This window comes from Ranitomeya variabilis, chromosome 3 (genome assembly GCF_051348905.1).
Source record: "Ranitomeya variabilis isolate aRanVar5 chromosome 3, aRanVar5.hap1, whole genome shotgun sequence".
In the NCBI taxonomy this organism is placed as follows: Eukaryota; Metazoa; Chordata; class Amphibia; order Anura; family Dendrobatidae; genus Ranitomeya; species Ranitomeya variabilis.
Window position 1 is genome coordinate 537,189,643 of NC_135234.1, and position 24,741 is coordinate 537,214,383.

General features: G+C 44.1%; 1 protein-coding gene across 7 annotated transcripts in view; it reads right to left on the reverse strand.

Moving 5' to 3' along the window:
• POGLUT2 (protein O-glucosyltransferase 2) overlaps positions 1-24,741 on the reverse strand; it is a 139,679-nt gene that overhangs the window by 68,987 nt on the left and 45,951 nt on the right. For all 7 annotated transcript variants that reach the window (XM_077297051.1, XM_077297048.1, XM_077297046.1 and 4 more), the window contains one exon: positions 152-389. In XM_077297051.1, coding sequence (XP_077153166.1) covers positions 152-389 — 238 coding nt within the window. The remainder of the gene's footprint in view (positions 1-151; positions 390-24,741) is intronic.

Below are 24,741 nucleotides of genomic sequence, written 5' to 3' on the forward strand. Positions count from 1 at the left end.
GTCCAAACTTTTGGTCTGTACTGTATATAATATGAGTTTCACTTTGTATTGAAGAACTGAAATAAAAAGTTAATGTGAGGATATTCTAATTTAGTGAGAAGCAATTGTATAATTCTGTCCTCTATAATGCAGTTTACTGAAAATTACATACCTTAAAGAAATCAAAAAATGGTATTGGCTGTACAATTGGACCATGTAGGTTCTCGTCATGTTTAAAGAAAAAGAAATGTGTAAAAGCAGCATCGATCATGTGTGGATGTTTTCTGCCCAGTTTCACCAGTTCAAGTCTTTCCTTACAGCTGTCTCGTCCTCTCCAAAAGGCTGTGTTGTTCTTCTCCTCCCATTTAGGGCCAGTGTTTGCCTGAACAGACATCATGTCTAAGCTCACCCTGCGGAAATAATTGGAGGAATGCAAACTATTTTTTGCTATTATGATACATTTTAAGAATCAGTTTGATGTATTTTTTGTTTAAAGGGATTGGTCATTTTCTTTTCTTTTAAATGTATTGAGGACATTATTTTGTGGCACTTACTAATATATAAGCATTACAGGTTTTTCTCCTGTTCTTTTTAAGAGTAGCTTTACTCACTGACTGCACAGTTCTCCTGTCCTCAAAATGTCTGAATGCGGAGGAGCATGTGGCCAGACTGGTCCATCAGCCTCCACTAATTGAAAATGGTTTCCCCAGTTTTCACTATGCTAACAGCCATTTTCTGGACTAAAGGGCTATGTTGTCTGTCACAGGCTACACTATCAAGTTCAGGAGGAGAACCTGTAATATATTAACAAGTAATGCAAAATCATAAAAAATGTTGTTCACAACACATTCAAAAAAATATTACAGAGGACAACCTCTTTAATAAAACTGAATGCAAGCAATCAACAAAAGAGTTCCCATCTACAGCCTGCTGAATCACTTCAATTATTAGATCAGGTATTTGGATATTCGGATTCACTTACCTTTTCGAACTATGCTTCTTTCATGTTTTGCACCCTAAGCGTATTTGTATGCGGAGTCTTTTAGACACTGGAATAACCACCAAGTTTTCCCTTGCAAAGCCTCTGTTGTTTTGCTGTTGTACTTTCAAGTATAGTGAGCAGGTGACCTCCCAATGGAAACCGCTGAAGGATGGACATGTCACTACTACTTTTAACTGCTTCAAGGATATCTGCACTCATATTTTAACCACAAATGTCTGCCCAACCACACAGCTAATGAGTTGAAATAACAACATCACAGATATCTATTTGAGCCCTCATACCAAGTTACTCTGTTGTGGGGTTACTAATGGTTCCCACCCACAATTCAGAATGGTGCAATTGTCTCTTATAATCTTCAAAATGGAACCAGTCCACATGACTCAAAACAAATGGTTAAATGTACACAATCCAACACTGTCATTACATAGCTTATTCTACGTTTTATTCATTGGGATTTAATGTAAGCCTTTAAATGTGAAGGCACAGTAAGAAAAAAACATTATAAAAAGATACAGATGGCAATTGAAAATCTGTTCACATTAGCCATTCTCTACATAACAATGATATATTCAGAATAATTTACTTCTCAAAAGGAAATAAAGACAGCTTGTTAAGATTTAATGAGCATAGGGAAATAAATGCTTAACTACTGAAGACAAAATATATACAGTAGTATAAATAAAAAGTCCAGAAAGGGAAATATACGGTATGCCAAGTTTGACAATGTCCATGGTAAAGTACTAGATGGGAGATATGTATCACTGAGATTGTTAGTTTCAGTGATATGAACTTAAGGAAAAAGCTCCAGTACAGTGAGTGCTGAGAGGGGTTAATCGGCCATTTTAAGGGCTAGATTTTTAAGTTAACAGCTGAAGAGCGGGTGGGAGGCTGTTCACCATATCTCCTCCTGGGGTTTAGAAGGTAAATAGTCAGCCTTTTGAGTCATTGGGTGTTCGATGTGCCTGGAGGCGAGAGCTCTGTTTATAGTGTAGGCTAATTACTGAACCCTGTTGTTTTTTCCTTAGCGGGCAGATCCCGCGGCATATGGATGGTGCTATATGTTATCTTTTGTTTTCCCATTATGCCAGAAAGGCCATATTTATCTTCTTCAACCCTGCACTGGTTTATGCTGTATATTTTACATAAACCAACAGATGAAACGTTCCTGTGTCTACCTCTGTGAGCAGCCGAATGAGCCAATCTACCACACTAGCTACTGAAGACAAAATATATAGGATGTAGAGAAAGTCCATAACAGAGATATATACCTAGTAAGTGGAAGCTAAATACAGTGGTATAAAGATATAGTCTGTAAGGTATAAAGATGAAGTCTGTAAGGGAGATATATACCTATTTACTGAAGACAAAATATATAAGATGAATACAAAATTTATGAGTGTATATAAATCTATCTACTGGAGGCAAAATATATACAGTAGTATGAATTGTGGTAGATCAGCTCACTTGGCTGTACAAGGAGGTAGACACAGGAACACTGCGGCTTTAAGAACATCCTTTGGTTTATTATGGACAGCATAACCAAGTTGTAGTAAAACAAATACAGACCTCTGGTCAAGACAGGAAAAAACAATGGTACCAGAAAGCACAGTCCTTCTGAGAACGAGGTTCCTCCCGCTCACTGCTAGAAGAACACACACGGTTCAGGTTTTAGCATAAACAAAAAACACTTCTCTGGAGTGTTCCTCTCCAGACACTGAACACTGCTGCCTCTGGAGGCCAGCTACTTAAGCCCCAGACCACACCCTGGGGTGGAGATAAGGTGAACATCCTTCTACCAGATCTATGGATGTCCACATAAAAGCCAGCCCATTATGCAATTATCTTAACACTTCACAACACTTAGTGTGCTGGAGGAAAACTCTACCAGTGACTTTATCACATATCTCCCCCACCTGCCCAAAGTTGGGGGTTTTGGCACCTTCACTTGCTAAGCAGGGGACTCTGAACAGGGCATCTGCGATCTCATGCAACTTCACTGGCCTGTGCTCCACACGAAGACTAAAATCCTGGAGCACCAGAAACCACCTAGTTACCCAGACATTCTTCCCCTTCTTTTCCCTCATCCATCTCAGGAACGCATGATCTGATACTAGCCTGAACTTTCTGCCTAACATGTAGTATCTCAGGTTGTTGATTGCCCACTTGATGGCCATGCACTCTTTCTGTATGATGGCATAGTTCTTCTCACAGGAGGAGAGTTTCCTACTCAGGTATAGGATTGGATGTTCATCCTCATCTATTTCTTGGGACAACACAGCTCCCACACTGACCTTGGAGGTGTTCGTCTGGAGCACAAACTCCTTAGTGAAGCCTGGTGCGACAAAGACCGGCTGTCTGCACACAACAAGCTTCAACTCCTGGAATGCCAACTCAGCTTCAGAGGACTATTTGACCATCGATGAATTTGTGCTCTTGAGAAGACCCCGAGGGTGCCGTCTGTTTAAGAGCTCGAATGGCGAGAACCCCGTAGAGGCCTGTGGGACTTCTCTAATGGAGAACAATAAGTATAGCAGCAGGCAATCCCAATCTTGGCCATCCTTCTCCACGACCTTCTTCAACATAGATTTCAAGGTCTTGTTGAACCTCTCCACCAGGCTGTTTGCGGAAGGTACACCGATGTCCTAAGTTGGGTAATCTGGAGGGTCCTAGGCCGGGTTCACATTTGCGTACCGGGGCTTTGCGGAGGGCTGCGTACTTCCTCTGCTAAGCCCTGCCTACTTCCGCATACGTCTTCATGCATCCTGTGTATGTACCTATCTGTAACATTGGGTATGCAGGACATGTGGACATATGCAGATGTATGCGGATGCGTCGTTTTGACGCGCCCGCCATCCGCACAAAACGCAAAACTTGTTACGTTCCTGTGTGGTCGGCGGGAGTGTCAAATTAACGCATCCGCATACATCCGCATATCCTGCGTAATCAATGTTAAACATAGGTACGCAGGACGCATGCTGAAGTATGCAGAAGTAGGCGGGCTTAGCGGAGGACGTACGCAGCCCTCCGCAAAGCCCCAGTACGCAAGTGTGAACTTAGCCTTACATAACTCCCTCATTACCTTGGACATGAACGGTGTCCCTTGGTCTGTCAGGATCTCCTTTGTCAGGCCCTTCCGGTAGAAAATATGAACTAGCTGAGGAGTTTCTCAGTAGTACCGCCACCAGGTACTGCGTAACATGTCCATTACCACCAGGATGTATTGGTGACCCCTGGCAGACTTAATTAATGGCACAACCAGGTCCATGGCAATCCGGTCAAATGGGACTTTGATTATGGGTAACAGAACTAGGAGACTGCGGCAGTTAGCTGACACGTAGGGCAGGACCAACAGAAATTAACAATATCCCTGTAAAACCCAGGCCAGTAAAACCTCTGAAGGACTCGCTCTTGGGTTTTATCTATGCCTAGATGCATCCCCAAGACATGAGCATGGGCCAGATCTAGTACAATACGTCTATAGGGTCCCAGGATTAACAACTGCTCTAATCCTTGCCCTCACTGTTTACTGACCCCATGTAGCAACTTCTCATTGACTGCAATGTACGGTAACCTGGTGTCGGCCCCCGGCTCTTGGGCAACCCCATTTATCACAGTCACATTTTCAAGTACATTTTTTAAAGTTAGATCCTGCATTTGGGAATTCCCAAAATTCCAGCCAGAAACCCCCAGTTCAGGAATTTCAGCCTCACTATTCACTATCTTGTCCTCGTCACAAGCCAGGACACACTGTCTACATTCCTTGGTATCCCCACGCAAGGTGGTCAAATTGCAGAAAAGGCTGAAATCCTGCCCGATTATCACATGGTGTAGCAAACCTTTGACTAGCTCGAACTCATGGGACTCAGTACCCCGGCTTGGTTTGATGAACACTCTGGCGGCGGGATAGTCCTTGGAGTCCCTGTGGATACAACAGAGGCCCACGTATTTCTCTGTGATCAACTGTTGGAGGATTGTGGCCCTTATCAGGATCACTAAGCTCACTGAGGCTAAGAGTCCTAACACCAGCAGCCCATTTATTAACATGGGATATGCCTGCGGCCCCTCACTGGGCTGAAGGTCCACACTGCAGGCGGGATAGGCATAGTAAGAGTAGCGTCCTGCCTAGGTTGCAGTCCATTTGCTCAAAGGACAATGGGTGGCTATATTTCCGGGACCGCAACATCTCCAGCAAAGCACTATGGCCTTTGACAACCCCTTAGCGACCCATTGGGATCTAGGACTCTGCCAATGGTGGCTCTACTACCCCTCTTTAGGGCAAACCCAAAGATTATAGGCCTAATCAAGGGCACTTCCAACAATACTAATCCTACAAACCAAAATGGAAGCAAATGCCAATTAAAGATGAAAGTAATATTTTATTACACATAACATATACACAATCAACAGGGAGAAATACAATACAAAATAGCTGCTACTACAGAGCCATGTCCCTCATTGCAAAAGTGCCTATACAGCCTCTTCATAATACTGAATAGCTACCAAAAAAAGATAATGTAATAGTATAATGTAATACACATCAGGCAAAAATGTACCTGGACTACTCAATACCTATCTCAAAATAACAGAGGCATATGAAGATATATCACAAAAAGTTTGTATGCCAAAATAAACAGAATGAAAAAAGTGGCAAAAAATATATCAATAGCCTAGTGCTGCACATTATACAGACAAGCGTTATTATCACTCATTGGACGCTGGAAATAAACAAATTGACCCATAGGGGGCAGCGCTAGCCCTGAATAGAATACAAATAAAGTGTCTAGTGACTAGACTCAGGTTCCCGCTGGGTACCCCAGTATTTGGATGCACCTCCCACTGGCTTTCTTAGGGACCTCTCGACCACCTGGTACCATTCCACTAGGCCCACCAGTTCATCCGCATTTCGGGGATCTCCCTGGGCAACCCAGGTGTGCACCGGCCTAGGAAGGAAGTGCACAAATCTGTCCATGACAACCTGCTCGACCATCTGGGCTGGAGTGGAGGAATCTGGTTGCAACCATTTTTGCACAAGATGCAACAGATCAAACATTTGGGATCACGGTGGTTTGTCCCCATAATATGCCCAGTGGTGAACCCTTTGTGCTCTGACTGACAGTTACTCCTGCACGTGCCAAAATTTCAGTTTTTAATTTGGCATATTCCAGCGCATCCTGTAATGCCAAATCATAATAGGCCTTCTGGGGCTCACCAGTCAGATAGGGGTCCAGCACTTCTGCCCACTGCTCTGATGGTAGCTTATCACAGTCTGCCACCTGCTCGAATGCAGTCAAAAATGCCTCCAAATCATCATAAAGGGTCATTTTTGCATGGTTCATCTTACCGCCTTTCTGGACGTACGTGTCATCACCTGGACTTGAGGGAGGGGCTACCGGCCGTCCACGAACTGCCTCTGAGACCAAGTCAATCTGCTGTTGGTGCTGCTGTAGCATCTGCTGTATAAGCAGCTTACTGGTCTCCTGTTGCGCCATCTGTTGCTGCTGTAATTGTTGCTGTTGCTGTGCTTGTACCAGATGTTTGAGCAGGTCCTCCATTTTGCCTGACGTTGTATGCTGACTTGTGGCTGCCTTCATCCAGGATATGTAGTACCTTTTGTAGCTGTCAAATGTGTTCGCTGGGAATGCTGCCTGCACTTCTAACACCACCTATGGTAGATTGGCACACTCAGCTGTACACGAAGGTAGACATTGGAACACTGCATTTTTAAAGAACTTCCTTTGGTTTATTATGGACAGCATAAACCAAGGTGGAGTAAAACAAATACAGCCCTCTGGGCAAGACAGGTAAAAAAAAACTATACGGTAGCAGAAAGCACAGTCCTTCTGAGAGCGGGGTTCCTCCCACTCACCACTAGCAGAACACACATGGTTCACATTTGTGCATTACCACAAACCACTTTCCTGGTGTGTTCCTCTCCAGACACTGAACATTGCTGCCTTTGAAGGCCAATTACTTAAGCCCCAGACCACTTCCTGAGGTGGAAAAAAGGTGGACATCCTCCCACCCGCTGTATGGATGTCCAAATAAAAACCAGCTTATTATGCAAATAACTTAACCCCTCAAAACACTTAGAATGCTGCAGGAAAACTATGGATTTTATATCACTGACGCCATTAGGCGCAGTGAAACATATCTCCCATCCAGCACTTTACCACTGACTTTGACACAGAATATAAAGTCCGTGAGGGAGGTATTAACACCTAACTACTGAAGAGAACATATACAGTGGGGAAAAAAAGTATTTAGTCAGTGTCATGATCTGCTTATTGTGGGATTAGGTAGTTCAGAGGTTAATCTGGACGGCCTCACTCTGGGAGTCTGGGAGGCTTCTTATAGCCTCATTGTGGGGACATTCCTCGTCGCTTATACTATTACCCTTGGCCGAGTGTGTATGACCCTGTTGTGCCTGTGTCTTTGCTACTTTATGCTTGTCTGGTTCTGATCTGGTTCTGTCCCCGTTAAGAGTTCTGCCTGACCATCCTGTACTGCGCTTCTATCTCTGTGTATGACTTCTTGCCTACGTTCTGATTATTCTCTGTTCGCCCCTCCTTTACCGCTAAGCCCCGCCCCCTGTGGTCACATGATCGAAGGTCCTTCTGCTTCCTGTTATCGTCAGCGTCCCCTCTCGCCACACTTCTCAGGTCTCGTCTGCCTGAGCTTTCCCCGTGGCATCTGATCCCGGGCTCTCCCACAGTGTGGGCGAGTCATCCTGCTCAGCCGTGGCAGTTCACCAGTGCTGACAGGATCCTGATAGTCAGCCACCAATTGTGCGTGTTTTGCCACTTAAAAAGATGAGAGAGGCCTGTAATTTACATCATAGGTAGACCAAAGTATGAGAGTCAAAATGAGAAAATAAATCCAGAAAATCACCTTGTCTGATTTGGCAAGATTTATTTTGCAAATTATGGTGGAAAATAAGTATTTGGTTACCTAAAAATATGTAAGATTTCTGGCTCTCACAGACCTGTAACTTCTTCTTTAAGAGGCCCCTCTGTCCTCCACTCATTACCTGTAGTAATGGTACCTGTTTGAACTTGTTATTAGTATAAAAGCCACCTGCCCACAACCTCAAACAGTCACACTCCAAACTCCACTATGGTGAAGACCAAAGAGCTGTCGAAGGCCACCAGAAGCAAAATTGTAGCCCTGCACCAGGCTGGGAAGACTGAATCCGCAATAGGCAAGCAGCTTGGTGTGATGAAATCAACTTTTGGAGCAATAATAAGAAAATGGAAGACATACAAGACCACTGGGGCTCCACGCAAGATCTCACCCCGTGGGGTCAAAATTATCACAAGAACGGTGAGCAAAAATTCCAGAACCACACAGGGGGACCTAGTGAATGACCTGCATAGAGCTGGGACCACTGTAACAAAGGCTACCATCAGTAACACACTTCGTCACCAGGGACTCAGATCCCGCAGTGCCAGACGTGTCCCCCTGCTTAAGCCAGTACATGCCCAGGCCCATCTGAAGTTTGCTAGAGAGCATTTGGATTATCCAGAAGAGTACTGGGAGAATGTCATATGGTCTGATGAAACCAAAGTAGAACTGTTTGATAGAAACAAAACTCATCATGTTTGGAGGAGACAGAATGAGTTGCATCCAAAGAACACCATACCTACTGTGAAGCATGAGGGTGGCAACATCATACTTTGAGGCTGTTTCTCTGCAAAGGGACCAGGACAACTGATCTTGTACATGAAAGAATCCTGTAGCCTAGCTGACAGACCCTGACAGAAATGACTGTCAGGGTACCAGCCAGCTATGCCGCCAACTATTAGAAAAGTGGGCGCAGCTCAGGTGGAATGAGGTGTAGCCAAATGTGCCCAACTCCTGATTGGAGTAATATTTTGGAGGTTGTGCATTGTAACTGAAATATACGCCAAATTCATTAAGAAGTATCTTACTTCATGACACATTTCTTTAAGTCTGGCATGACCATGATCTTGCCCATACGGACATGTTAAACTAAGGTGTGTCCTGTAATTAGCATCACAGGTGTGTACAAACTAGTAGTCAGTCTGCCCATTTAAAGGGGTTTTCCCACGAACAAAGTACATTTTAATTAAGAGATCTTGGATTAAAATGTACTTCCACAATTTTCTGTGTTTAAAAAGAAATGTTCCTGTGCTGAGATAATAATGTGCCACTGCTATGTACTGTGTAGCGTCTGTGCCTGACCGTGCAGGAACATGGTCGGCACATGCTACAGCTTCTAACCAGGGAATGAAGCAAAATAAAGAACACAGACAGGATAGCACGGGACCACAACTGCTGTTTTTTGTTGGGTAAAACATATTTAAAGACAAGCAGGAAAGCTTTGCCTCACAGAAAGAAACAGCTGCAATCCGATGCTGTCCAGTCTGAATTCTCTTTTGCGCCATCCCCTGTCCAGAAGCTATGACATGTGCAGATCATGTTCCTGCATGATGAGACACATCTATTACACAGTACATAGCAGGAGAACATTTATACCCGGCGGCGCAACATTTTTTGGTCCAAGGGCCGCAATGCCATACTGAACCACTCCGAAGGGCTGCAAAAAATTTAAAGGGGTACTTACAAGAATACATTACCAGAACCACAATCATTGCATTAATAATACATCACCAGAACCAAGTGTTGAGGATTTGGAGAAATTCTGCTCACTTTGTGCTCCAAAAATAAGTGTAAATATACGCTAACTTTCATTGAGTTTTTGGAGCATAAACTGAGCAGAATTTTGCCAAATTATCCTCATAATCTCAATACTCTAAATTTTCAGGATTTTAAAGTTTTAACATAACCATAAATCCAGTTTTGGATTTTTACATGTATACAAGATCAGAACCACTGTCCGCACATGAATGCAGCACCAGAACCACCATCAGCAAATGAATGCAGTGTCAGAAACACTGTCAGCATATGAATACAGTGCCAGAATCACCATCAGCACATGAATGCAGCGCCAGAACCACCTTCCGTACATGACTGCAGTGCCAGAACCACTATCAGTACGTGAATGCAAAGCTAGAACCACCATCAGTACTTGAATGCAATGCCAGAACCACCATCAGTACGTGAATGCAACGCCAGAACCACCGTCAGTTTGTGAATTCAGTATCAGAACCACTGACAGTAAATGGCTCTGGCACTGCATTAATTTTCAGGATATGAATACAGTGCGAGAACCTTCATCAGTACGTGAATGCAGTGTCAGAACCACCATCAGTACATGAATAAATCACCAAGCTTAGTACTGCGATCAAATGCGATGTCAGGTCAGCCCCATGTACAATTGTATCACATGAACCTACAACCCTCAGTATGTCTTTAGCAATGCTAAAAAAATACTGGGAGTCGTTGACAGTCATCATCAGATTGTGGACTATACAAGGAACACAGGACTGACGAGACATAGTTAGGATCACAAATAAACATTTATCTCCAGGTACCTTAGGGTACCGTCACACAGTACCATTTTGATCGCTACGACGGCACGATCCGTGACGTCGCAGCGATCGTATGATTATCGCTCCAGCGTCGTAGACTGCGGTCACACGTTGCAATCACGGCGCTGGAGCGATGCCGAAGTCCCCGGGTAACCAGGGTAAACATCGGGTTACTAAGCGCAGGGCCGCGCTTAGTAACCCGATGTTTACCCTGGTTACCAGCGTAAACGTAAAAAAACCAAACAGTACATACTTACATTCCGGTGTCTGTCCTCCGGCGTCTCAGCTTCTCTGCACTGTGTAAGCACAGCGGCCGGAAAGCACAGCGGTGACGTCACCGCGTCACCGCTGTGCTCGCTTTCTGGCTGGCCGGCGCTCACAGTGCAGAGAAGCTGAGACGCCGGAGGACAGACACCGGAATGTAAGTATGTACTGTTTGTTTTTTTTACGTTTACGCTGGTAACCACGGTAAACATCGGGTTACTAAGCGCGGCCCTGCGCTTAGTTACCCGATGTTTACCCTGGTTACAAGCGAACACATCGCTGGATCGCTGTCACACACAACGATCCAGCGATGTCAGCGGGTGATCAAGCGACGAAAGAAAGTTCCAAACGATCTGCTACGACGTACGATTCTCAGCAGGGTCCCTGATCGCTGCTGCGTGTCAGACACTGCGATATCGTAACGATATCGCTAGAACGTCACGAATCGTACCGTCGTAGCGATCAAAATGGCACTGTGTGACGGTACCCTTATATTTGACAACTTCTCTGATTGAAGTCATTCCCATCCCTTTTGTCTACAAGTAGCACATGATGAGATTTCATGCCCAGCACTTGTCTGTGCAGACTTCCCTCTTTTAAGCATATCTCCATATTTTGCTTCCCCATTATCAACCCAGTCTGTTTACCAGCTCTGTTTGACTTCTCCATCCCTGACTCCGGCTTTGTTATGTGAACCACTGCTGCCTGCCCTGACCTTGGACCATTTGACTACGCTTTTGTCTCGCTCTCATGTACCTTGTAACCACACCTCTGATACTCCAGAAAAAATGGCAAATGAAGTTTAAAGCAGATAAATGTAAGCACATGCACATGGGCTGAAGAAATAAGATATGGAATTATGTACTAAATACAAGTCACTAGTGTGGCCACATCTAAAATACTATGTGCAATTTTGGTTGCAAGTGTATAAGAAGGACACACAGTGCCTTGAAAAAGTATTCATACCCTGTGAAATTTTCCACATTTATTCGCGTTACACCCACAGACTTAATGTGAATACTTTTCTGCCCGATGATGACAAAAGTATCCTCGGAGTGATACCTTTATTGGCTAACCAGAATATAATATATGCTTGCAAGCTTTCAGAGCACAGAGGCTCCTTCTTCAGGCAGAATTACAAATAACTTAATAAGAAAAAGGCACAACATTTAAGGGATACTACAGTAGGACATTTGTTCATGAGGTGGATGGGGTGATGCCTCCTAAATATAAGCCAAGGAAATCAAATTAGGCATTTTCTTACAAATGGAGAGGCAGTGGGAATGATGTTCTTAGTTATCTGGGGTCCGTCTTATGGAGGAGTGAATTTATATCCATGTAGTGAGTTATAAATCCAAATGCTAAATTGAGTCCTAGTGTCAAAGAATTGAAAATCTTTATCAGTTTGAATTCTCAAATTTTTCTTTCTCTGTAGTCCTTCAAATTACCTTTTAGTATTAAGACTTTTAAGTCATACAATGTTCAGATCCAGAGAAATGTTTTCCCACAGGCGTGTCCATTTCATTCCTTATTGTGTGTCGGTGTAGATTCATCCTAGTTTGTAGTTTTTGCATAGTTTCCCCAATATAGTACTTCCAGGGCACCTTGTACATTGTATCACGTACACCACGTTGGAGGATGTACATGAAAAGAAATCCATGACCTTATACAATGTAGTCCCTATCGGTTGGGCCTTCCTCTTCCCTATATCATCCCGTTGTGTGACATGTCGTCCGCTGACTGACCCCCTGTGGGGTCATTATATATTCCATGACATTATCACCAACCCATGGCTCAAGCTCAGGCTTTTGCCCAGCTGATCCAGACCCTCACAGATGAGGTTAAGGAGCTGCAATGTCAGGTGGTGCAGCAGCTCCAGCGGGTGTCGGGGTTCGGCTCTCTGCTCATGTGCAGGATCAACCAGAACCCAAAATTTTCCCCCTGACAGGTATTCTGGAGGGAGAGATATATTTTTGGTATTAAAAGAGGACTGTAAACTATATTTCAGGCTCCTCCCTCATTCTTCAGGGAGTGAGGAACAGCATATGGGAATTAGAGTTCTTCTCAAGGCTGATCCCCAATCCTTGGCCTTCTCCCTGCCGACCGATTCACCATCTCTGCGGTCGGTGGACGAGTTTTTTGCAGCATTGGTGCTGGTGTATGGGGATCCTGATGGCGTCTCCCTGGCTGAGTCTAGACTCCGAAAAAATCAAGCAGGGGGTCGGGCCACTAACATGCTCTTAGGAGTCATTTTTGTCAGGGTCTGTCAGCTAGGCTACAGTATGCAGTGGTGCAGTATGCTACTCCTGGGTCATTGGAAGCCACATGGCCCTTGCTATCTGGGTGGATAGATGCCTCAGGGAGAGACATACCTCGAATCTGCCCCCTGTTGTTCTTTCTAGGGAGGACACAGACTGATAAACCCATGCAGCTGGAAGGAGTCTCTTTGCAAACAGGGTTGCCTGTGGTTTGCCGTGAGATGGAGGCATGTTTCTACTGCGGTCTTACAGGTCATTACATCAATGTCTGCCCTTCTCGCACCAAAGTATGTACACCATCTCAAAAGCCGCATCCCCCTGGTCGTGTGGAGGAAGGCGACCAGGGTGTGTATATTTCCTCGATCTTTTCGTCTCAGTGTATCATTCCTGCTGAAGTGGTGGTTAGCGGGGTTACTGAGACTGTACCGATGCTTGTGGATAGCGGAGCGGGATTCAATTTGGTGGATTCTCGCTTTGCATAGACCCGTGGTCTGATGGGTAGGATGCTGGCGAGACCCCTTAGTGTTCAGGCAATTGACTCTGTCCCACTCAGCCAGAGGAGGGTGACCCAAGTCGTAGATAATATAAACCTGCGTATAGGGACTCTTCATGGAGAGTCCCTGTCGTGATACGTCTTGGAAGGTATGCCAATTCCTATCGTCTTAGGCCTTCCTTGGTTGAAGAAACACAACCCGGTCATAAATTGGCATTCCAGGGAAATAGTCAGCTGAGACCAATCGTGTAAGGACAGTTGCCTGGGAGCTACGATGTCTACCGTCCTTCTCCAATCTACCCCTTCTTCTCTGGTGGGGGCAGCTGAGGTGCTGCCAGGGAGTAGGGGCAAGACTCAACCCTCACCACAAGTAAACCCTGAGTCTTGGAGACATCTTAGGAGGAGGGGTCAGGGGAGGGTGGTGGTTCCCTCTGTGTGTAGTGAGGGTAAGAGTTTGGTGACTCAGCGGGCCGCCTCTGCTGTCGGTTCCTCAAAGAGTTCTCCATCCTGTGGCAAACGCATGCATGGAAATAAATGTTCAGGTTTGGACCTGTGTGTGAATGAGTACATGTGGGTGTCCACCAAAAACATCAAGTGGGAGTATGCTTCTGGGACCTGGAGTTCAAGGGTGATCGGGCCGTATCGGATATCAGCCATTATCAGCCCGGAGACTTCCCAGCTGGATTTACCCCCAGTAATGCGCGTACACAACGTATTCCATAGGTCAGCGCTCTGGAGATATGTGGTGCTTCCGGAGCTTACGTTATCGTCATCTCCATTGGGCTGCATTTGCCATAAACTTAAGGATCAGCTGACTGCAGAGGTGAACTCTAGTGGATCGAGGAGTCCTCACTGTACGTCGTTGCCGGTGAGGTCAGGTGTTGAGGGTCCAGAGGCCCCTCATTGGAAGGGGGGTAATGTCACGATCCATTTTTGGATTCGTGGCAGTTCTGGTTCCCTATGATTTAAATAAAGCTTTTTTTCCTTTCAGGACTAGCAGGGGTTAAAATCAGTTTCCCTTGCTGGCAATCTGTTGTAGCTGCAGAGTTGTAAGGTCATCTGAAATGGGTGGTGACCACTCCTACCATCCTTGAAATGGTCACCTGATGCATCAGCTGACTGTTGGTGATAGAGTTTCTCTATGAAGACCAGCCGTGCAGTTGCAGCTCTCTGGTGTCAGCTAATTCTGGAGTTTTGGAGTCCGGTTTCTGTGTTATCTGCGGTGTAGTGCTTGGCAGCGGAGTCTGGAAGCTAAGTGTTGTATTTATTCCTTTTTCCTCTCTTGTTTGTCACTGTCCCCTGTGTTTGTTACCATTTGCAGTGGTGAGACTAGCGCTCTTGCCGGCAAGTGCACTAGCCAGAGCAGTGTGAGATGACAGTGAGGGACGAGGTTCCTGATGGCGGTGGGGAGAGGAGCCACTTAGGGCATAAGGGGAGTGTAGGGACAGACTCAGGTTTCAGTTCAGGTGGTGATCATCCCTCATTCCCTATCGGTAGGGCCTTCCTCTCCCCTATACCATCCCATTGTGTGTGTCGAGTCGTCCGCTGACCGACCCCCTGTGGGGTCGTTATATATTTGTGACATTAACTTCATTAACTCTGCTTTACTCTACTTCACAGCTTTATCCCCGACCTGTGTCATGTGTTCCTTGGTTTTCATGATGCTGTTTGATCCCTAATGTTCTCACACAAAACTTTGAGACCTTGATCACTCAGCATTTTATTCAAGGGTACCAGATTACTGGGGGCTGAATATAAATGCATTTTACAATTGTCTGATTAGTATTTTTAAAATAACTGGAAAACCATTTATCAAATCCTTTATGCTTCACAAATACATGCTACTTTGTGTTGGTACACCACATTAAATCCCAATAAAATACATTTAGCTTTGTGGGTGTAACGCAAAAAATGTAGAAAAGTTCATGAGGTATAAATACTTTATCAAGACACTGTAACTGAACTTGAGCAGGTACAGAGACGAGAAACCAAGGTTATTAAGGAAATGGGGGACTGCAATACCAAGACAGGTTAGCAAACTTAGGGTTATTAAGTTTGCAAAAACTAAGGCTGAGAGGTGATCTTATTACAATGTAAAAATATATGAGGGGATAGTTCCGAGATCTTTTGAATGATCTTTTTACACCTAGGTCTGCAATGGGGACATAGGGTATCTTCTATGTCTAGAGGAAAAAAAGTTTATTCACAATCACAGACAGCAATTCTTTACTATAAGAGCAGTGAGACTATGGAATTCTCTGCCACACGATGTGGTAATATTTACTATAAAATTTCAAGGAAGGCCTGGATGCTTTCTTGAAAAATATACACTGCTCAAAAAAATAAATGGAACACTAAAATCCCACATCCTAGATATCACTGAATGAAATATCCCAGTTGTTAATCTTTATTCATTACATAGTGGAATGTGTTGAGAACAATAAAACCTAAAAATTATCAACGTAAATCACAACTAATATCCCACCGAGGTCTGGAGTTGGAATAATGCTCAAAATCAAAGTGGAAAATGAAGTTACAGGCTGATCCAACTTCAGTGGAAATGCCTCAAGACAATACTGCTTAGTAGTGTGTGTGTGGCCTCCACGTGCCTGTATGACCTCCTTACAATGCCTGGGCATGCTCCTGATGAGGCGGTGGATGTCTCCTGAGGGATCTCCTCCCAGACCTGGACTAAAGCATTCGCCAACTCCTGGACAGTCTGTGGTGCAACGTGATGTTGGTGGATGGTGCGAGACATGATGTCCCAGATGTGTTCAATCAGATTCAGGTCTGGGGAACGTGCGGGCCAGTCCATAGCTTCAATGCCTTCATCTTGCAGGAACTGCTGACACACTCCAGCCACATGTGAGGTCTGGCATTGTCCTGCATTAGGAGAAACAAATGGCCAACCGCACCAGCATATGGTCTCACAAGGGGTCCAAGGATCTCATCTCGGTACCTAATGGCAGTCAGGCTACCTCTGGCAAGCACATGGAGGGCTGTACGGCCCTCCAAAGAAAATCCACCCCACACCATTACTGACCCACTGCCAAACCGGTCATGCTGAAGGATCGTCTGTCACATGTGCTCAGTTTGAACCTGCTTTCATTTGTAAAGAGCACAGGGCGCCAGTGGCGAATTTGCCAATCCTGGTGTTCTGTGGTAAATTCCAAGCGTCCTGCATGGTGTTGGGCTGTGAACACAACCCCCATCTGTGGATGTTGGGCACTAAGACCATCCTCATGGAGTCGGTTTCTGACCGTTTGTGCAAACACATGCACATTTGTGGCCTGCTGGAGGTCATTTTGCAGGACTCTGGCAGTGCTCATCCTGTTCCTCCTTGCACAAAGGCTGAGGTAGCGGTCCTGCTGCTTGGTTGTTGCCCTCCTATGGCCCCCTCCACATCTCATGGTGTACTGGCCTGTCTCCTGGTAGCACCTCCAGCCTCTGGACACTACACTGACAGACACAGCAAACCTTCTTGCCACAGCTCGCATTGATGTGCTATCCTGGATGAGCTGCACTACCTGAGCCACTTGTGTGGGTTGTAGAGTCCATCTCATGCTACCACGAGTGTGAAAGCACAATCAACATTCAAAAGTGACCAAAACATCAGACAGAAAGCATTGGTACTGAGATGTGGTCTGTGGTCCCCACCTGCCGAACCACTCCTTTATTGAGTGTGTCTTGATAATTGCCAATAATTTCCATCTGTTGTCTATTCCATTTGCACAACAGCATGTGAAAATGATTGTCAAACAGTGTTGCTTCCTAAGTGGATAGTTTGATTTCACAGAAGTTTGATTTACTTGGAGTTATATTTTGCTGTTTAAGTATTCCCTTTATTTTTTGAGCAGTGTATTACAGGTTATGAGTACTAGTTATGAGTCTAGTTATGAGTACTAGATTTTGTAATTGGACGTTGATATAAAGAACTAATCTGATTGCAAAATGTGGACACAAGAATGAATTTTTCCCCTAATATAAGGCTATTAGCATCTGCTCATAGGGTTTTTGCCTTCCTCTGGATCAACATGTAAAGCCATAGATTGAACTCAATGGTCTTATGTCTACATTCAGATTGAAACATTGTAAATACTGTGAAATAAGGAGAAGGCTCAGTTATGTTTTGGGGCTGATTTGCTGCATCTTGCACAGGATGTCTAGAATCAGTGACAGGGAAAAATGAAATCTCAAGGCTACCAAGGCATTCAAGAGCAAAATGTGATGCCCAGTTTCAGAAAGCTTGTACGGCATCAAACAGGAAGGTGACCCAAAACACGCAGCCGAAAAGATCCAAGATGGGCTAAAAGCAAAGCATTGGACTCTTCTATGAGCCCTGATGTAATTGAATCTGTGTTTCTTTTATTTTTTTCATATTTTAAAAAACTTTTCTTGCACAATTTTTACTGACTTCAATAATGCCCTTAGAAGACTTGAAGCTGTGATTGTCCGTTCGCCTGTGCTACACATAGTAGTGTTTCAGTCCTGCTATCTATAGCAAGAATCACAATCTCTTATGAACACCGACCATCAGCCAGTGTTCACAGGAGATTCACAATGACAGGCATGGGGGTCTTCGTCAGACCCTCGGCTGTCATGACAACCCACAGGTGCTCCGCTCTCACTGTTGGTGATTGACAGCGGGACTTAACAGGTTAATGGCAGCATGCAGAACTGTAAAAGGCATTTGATGTCTGATTAAATCAGCCATCAAGTGTGGGGAAAGATATGGTCTCAGCGTCGAAGCCCACATTAAAGGCAGGGACACGTAAATATACGTGAATGGTCGTGAAGGGGTTCATTTTCGTCCACAACATTTTCATTAGTCTATGTTTTTAACCCCTTTCTGCCATTGGACGTACTATTCCGTCCATGTGCGGTGGGCCCTACTTCCCAAGGACGGAATAGTACGTCCAGCGCAATCAGCCGCGCTCACGGGGGGAGCTCGGCCGATAGCGGCCGGGTATCAGCTGACCATTGCAGCTGACATCCGGCACTATGTGCCAGGAGCGGTCTCGGACCGCCCCCGGCACATTAACCTTCGGCACACTGCGATCAAACATGATCACAGTGTTCCGACAGTACAGGGAAGCATCGCGCAGGGAGGGGGCTCCCTGCGTGCTTGCCTGAGACGATCGGTACAAGGCGATGTGCTCACCTTGTACTGAGCGTCTCCTCCCTGCAAGCCCCGGATCCAAAATGGCCACGGGGCTGCATCCGGGTCCTGCAGGAAGGTGGCTTCACAGCTTCACAGCGCCTGCTCAGAGCAGGTGCCGGGAAGCCTCCAGCAGTGCACGTCAGATCGCTGATCTGACACCGTGCACAGCAAAGTGTCAGATCAGCAATCTGTCACTTTACTGTGATGCCCCACCTGGGGCAAAGTAAAAAAGTAAAAAAAATTTACATGTGTAAAAAAAAAAAATTCCTAAATAAATAATAATAATACAAAAAAATATTGTTCCAATAAATACATTCCTTTATCTAACTAAAAAACAAACAAACAATAAAAGTACACATATTTAGTCCGTAACGACCCGACCTATAAAACTGTCCCACTAGTTAACCCCTTCAGTGAACACCGTAAGAAAAAAAAAAGAGGCAAAAAACAACGCTTTATTATCATACCGCCGAACAAAAAGTGGAAAAGCACGCGATCAAAAAGACAGAAATTAATAACCATGGTACCGCTGAAAACTTCATCTTGTCCCGCAAAAAACGAGCCATCATACACCATCATCGGCGAAAAAATAAAAAAGTTATAGTCCTCAGAATAAAGCGATGCAAAAATAATTATTTTTTCTATAAAATAGTTTTTATCGTATAAAAGCGCCAAAACATAAAAAAAATGATATAAATGAGGTATCGCTGTAATCGTACTGACCCGAAGAATAAAACTGCTTTATCCAATTTACCAAACGCGGAACGGTATAAACGTCCCCCCCCCCAAAAGAAATTTATGAATAGCTGTTTTTTTGTCATTCTGCCTCACAAAAATCGGAATAAAAAGCGATCAAAAAATGTCACGTGCCCGAAAATGTTACCAATCAAAGCGTTAACTCGTCCCGCAAAAAACAAGACCTCACATGACTCTGTGGACCAAAATATGGAAAAATTATAGCTCTCAAAATGTGGTAATGCAAAAAACATTTTTTACAATAAAAAGCGTCTTTTAGTGTGTGAAGGCTGCCAATCAAAAATCCGCTAGAAAACCCGCTATAAATAGTAAATCAAACCCCCTTCATCACCCCCTTAGTTAGGGAAAAATTAAAAAATTAAAAAAATGTATTTATTTCCATTTTCCCATTAGGGTTAGGGCTAGGGTTAGGACTAGGGTTGGGGCCAGGGTTGGGGCTACAGTTAGGGTTGGGGCTAAAGTTAGGGTTGGGGCTAAAGTTAGGGTTTGGATTACATTTACGGTTGGGAATAGGGTTGGGATTAGGGTTAGGGGTGTGGTTAGGGTTACCGCTGAGATTAGGGTTAGGGGTGTGTTTGGATTAGGGTTTCCGTTATAATTGGGGGTTTCCACTGTTTAGGCACATCAGGGGCTCTCCAAACGCGACATCGCGTCCAATCTCAATTCCAGCCAATTCTGCATTGAAAAAGTGCTCCTTCCCTTCCGAGTTTTCCCGTGCGCCCAAACAGGGGTTTACCCCAACATATGGGGTATCAGCGTACTCCGGACATATTGGACAACAACTTTAGGGGGCCAATTTCTCCTGTTACCCTTGGGAAAATACAAAACTGGGGGCCAAAAAATAATTTTTGTGGAAAAAAAAGATTTTTTATTTTCATGGCTCTGCGTTATAAACTGTATATGTTCCTTGGGGGGTCTAGTTTCCAATATGGGGTCACTTGTGAGGGGTTTCTACGATTTAGCTACATTAGGGGCTCTGCAAATGCAATGTGACGCCTGCAGACCATTCCATCTAAGTCTGCGTTCCAAATGGCGCTCCTTCCCTTCCGAGCTCTCTCATGCGCCTAAACGGTGGTTCCTGTTATGATCCGGTGGTAGGATCTCAAAACTGACCTGACACATATGACCAGAATATAGGACAAGTTCTGGGGAGGTGGAAGCTATACTGACCGCAATCCTGATCCTATCCACAAACACTAAAGGCAGCCGTGGAGCGTTCCTAAAATCCTAGACGCCTCGTTCACAGCCTGAGAAACTGACTACCCCTAGAGAGAAAGCAAATACCTCACTTGCCTCAGAGAAATAACCCCAAAGTTTTAGTCAGCCCCCCACAAATAATAACGGTGAGTTAAGGGGAAAAGACAAACGTAGAAATGAAATAGGTTTAGCAAATGAGGCCCGCTAACACTAGATAGACTGAAAATAGATAGGAGTCTGTGCGGTCAGTACAAAAACTATCAAAAATAAACCACGCAGAGAATACAAGAACCCCCACACCGACTCACAATGTGAGGGGCGCACTCTGCACCCCAGAACTAACCAGCAAGCGAAAAATCACATATAAGCAAGCTGGGCTGAACTCATCATATACAGAGAAAAGTTTACAAGGAAATAATGAGCAAAATGAACAAACAAACTTAACTTCTCCAGCAGGAGACTGGTCACAAGGAATATTCAGGAGCTCTCAGAAACAGGACTGAATACACCGACAGCAGGCAACAAATGAAGGGCCAGGTGAATTAAATAGGCCCAGCGTAGCAGGAAATGAAGCAGCTGAGCCCAGCCATATCGCTAAAGGCCACCAGAGGGAGCCCCAGAACCAACTCACACAGTACCGCTCATGACCACAGGAGGGAGCCCGAGAACGGAATTCACAATAGGTTCCCCCACACATATGGGGTATCAGCGTACTCAGAACAAATTGGACAACAACTTTTGAGGTCCAATTTCTCCTGGTACTCTTGGGAAAATACAAAACTGGGGGCTAAAAAATAATTTATGTGGAGAAAAAAAAGAATTTTTATTTTCACGGCTCTGCGTTATAAACTGTAGTGAAACACTTGGGGGTTCAAAGCTCTCACAACACATCTAGATGAGTTCCTTAGGGGGTCTACTTTCCAAAATGGTGTCACTTGTGGGGGGTTTCAATGTTTAGGCACCTCAGTGGCTCTCCAAACGCAACATGGCGTCCCATCTCAATTCCAAATGGCGCTCCTTCCCTTCCGAGCTCTGACATGCGCCCAAACAGTTGTTTACCCCCACATATGAGGTATCAGCGTATTCAGGACAAATTGGACAACAACTTTTGGGGTCCAATTTCTTCTCTTACCCTTGGGAAAATAAAAAATTGGGGGCGAAAAAATCATTTTTGTGAAAAAATATGATTTTTTATTTTTACGGCTCTGCGCTATAAACTTCTGTGAATCACTTGGTGGGTCAAAGTGCTCACCACACATCTAGATAAGTTCCTTAGGGGGTCTACTTTCCAAAATGGTGTCACTTGTGGGGGGTTTCAATGTTTAGGCACATCAGGGGCTCTCCAAACGCAACATGGTGTCCCATCTCAATTCCAGTCAATTTTGCATTGAAAAGTCAAATGGCGCTCCTTCACTTCTGAGCTCTGCCATGCACCCAAACAGTGGTTTACCCCCACATATGGGGTATCGGCATACTCAGGACAAATTGTTCAACAACTTTTGAGGTCCATTTTCTCCTGTTACCCTTGGTAAAATAAAACAAATTGGAGCTGAAGTAAATTTTGTGTGTAAAAAAGTTAAATGTTCATTTTTATTTAAACATTCCAGACATGTGGGAAATGTTACTTATTAAGTATTTTGTGTGACATATCTCTGTGATTTAATTGTATAAAAGTTAAAAGTTGGAAAATTGCGAAATTTTCAAAATTTTCGCCACATTTCCATTTTTTTCACAAATAAACGCAGATAATATCAAAGAAATTTTACCACTATCATGAAGTACAATATGTCACAAGAAAACAATGTCAGAATCACCGGGATCCGTTGCAGCGTTCCAGAGTTATAACCTCATAAAGGGACAGTGGTCAGAATTGTAAAAATTGGTCCGGTCATTAACGTGCAAACCACCCTTGGGGGGTAAAGGGGTTAAATTGTGGTTCAATAGTAAATAGTCTGATTTTCATTAGTTGATATTCAGCAAGTTTAAAGTGAAAATTACTTTTGCCAGTTTCAAATTATTTCAGTGACCATCGTGGGTTTTTCTTTCTTTAACCCCTTAACCCCCAAGGGTGGTTTGCATGTTAATGACCGGGCAAATTTTTACAATTCTGACCACGTCCACTTTACATCAGCACAATTTTGGAACCAAAATATATTTTTGTTAGGAAGTTATAAGGGTTAAAAGTTGACCAGCGATTTCTCATTTTTACAACACCATTTTTTTTAGGGACCACATCACATTTGAAGTCACCTTGAGGCGTCTATATGATAGAAAATTCCCAAAAGTGACACCATTCTAAAAACTGCACCCCTCATGGTGCTCAAAACCACATTCAAGAAGTTTATTAACCCTTCAGGTGTTTCACAGGAATTTTTGGAATGTTTAAAAAAAATGAACATTTAACTTTTTTTCACAAAAAATTTACTTCAGATCCAATTTGTTTTATTTTACCGAGGGTAACAGGAGAAAATGGACCCCAAAAGTTGTTGTACAATTTGTCCTGAGTACGCCGATACCCCATATGTGGGAGGGAAGCACTGTTTGGGTGCATGGCAGAGCTCGGTAGGGAAGGAGAGCCAATTGATTTTTCAATGCAAAATTGTCTGGAATTGAGATCGGATGCCATGTTGCGTTTGGAGAGCCCCTGATGTGCCTAAACAGTGGAGCCCCCCACAAGTGACACTATTTTGGAAAGTAGACCCCCTAAGGAACTTATCTAGATGTGTGGTGAGCACTTTGAACCCCCAACTGCTTCACAGAAGTTTATAATGTATTTTCCACAAAAATGATTTTATAGCCCCCAGTTTTGTATTTTCCCATGGGTAACAGGAGAAATTGGACCCCAAAAGTTGTTGTACAATTTGTCTGATACCTCATATGTGGGAGAAAACTGCTGTTTGGGCACATGTCGGGGCTCGGAAGGGAAGTAGTTTTGGAATGAAGACTTTGATGGAATGGTCTGCGGGCATCATGTTGCGTTTGCAGAGCCACTGATGTGCCTAAACAGTAGAAACCCCCCACAAGTGACCACATTTTGGAAACTAGACCCTCCAAGGAACTTATCTAGATGTGTTGTGAGAATTTTGAACCTCCAAGTGTTTCACTACAGTTTATAACGCAGAGCTGTGAAAATAAAAAATATTTTTTCCCACAAAAATGATTTTTTTAGCCCCCAAATTTTTATTTTCCCAAGGGTAAGAGGAGAAATTGGACCACAAAAGATGTTGTCCAATTTGTTCTGAGTATGCTAATACCCCATAAGTGGAAATAAACCACTGTTTGGGCGCACGGCAGAGCTCGGAAGGGAAGGAGCACCATTTTACTTTTTCAACGTAGAATTGGCTGGAATTGAGATCGGATGCGATGTCGCGTTTGGAGAGCCCCTGATGTGCCTAAACAGTGTAAACCCCCCCAATTCTAACTCCAACCCTAACTCGAACACACCTCTAACCCTAATCCCAACCCTAACCATAACCCTAACCACATCCCTAACCCAAACACGCACCTAACCCTAATCCCAACCCTAACCACACCCCTAACCCCAACACATCCCTAACCTTAATCCCAACCCTAACCAAAACCCTAACCACACCCCTAACCTTGACACACCCCTAACCCTAATCCCAACCCTAACCCCAACCGTAAACATAATCCAAACTCTAACCCGAACTCTAGCCCCAACCCTAACTTTAGCCCTAACCCTAACTTTAGCCCCAACCATAACCCTAACTTTAGCCCCAACCCTAACCCTAATGGGAAAATGGAAATAAATACATTTTTTTTTTTAATTATTATTTTTCCCTAACTAAGGGGGTGATAAAGGGGAGTTTGATTTACTATTTATAGCAGGGTTTTATAGCGGGTTTTTATGTTTGGCAGCTGTCACACACTAAAAGATGCTTTTTATTGCAAAAAATTGTTTTTCACCACATTTTGAGAACTATAATTTTTCCATATTTTGGCCCAGAGTCATTTGAGGTCTTGTTTTTTTGCGGGACGAGTTGACGTTTTTATTTGTACCATTTTCGGGCACATGACATTTTTTGATCGTTTTTATTACGATTTTTGGGAGGCAGAATGAACAAAAAACAGCAATTCATGAATTTCTTTTGAGTGGAGCGTTTATACCATTCCACATGTGGTAAAATTGATAAAGCAGTTTTATTCTTCGGATCAGT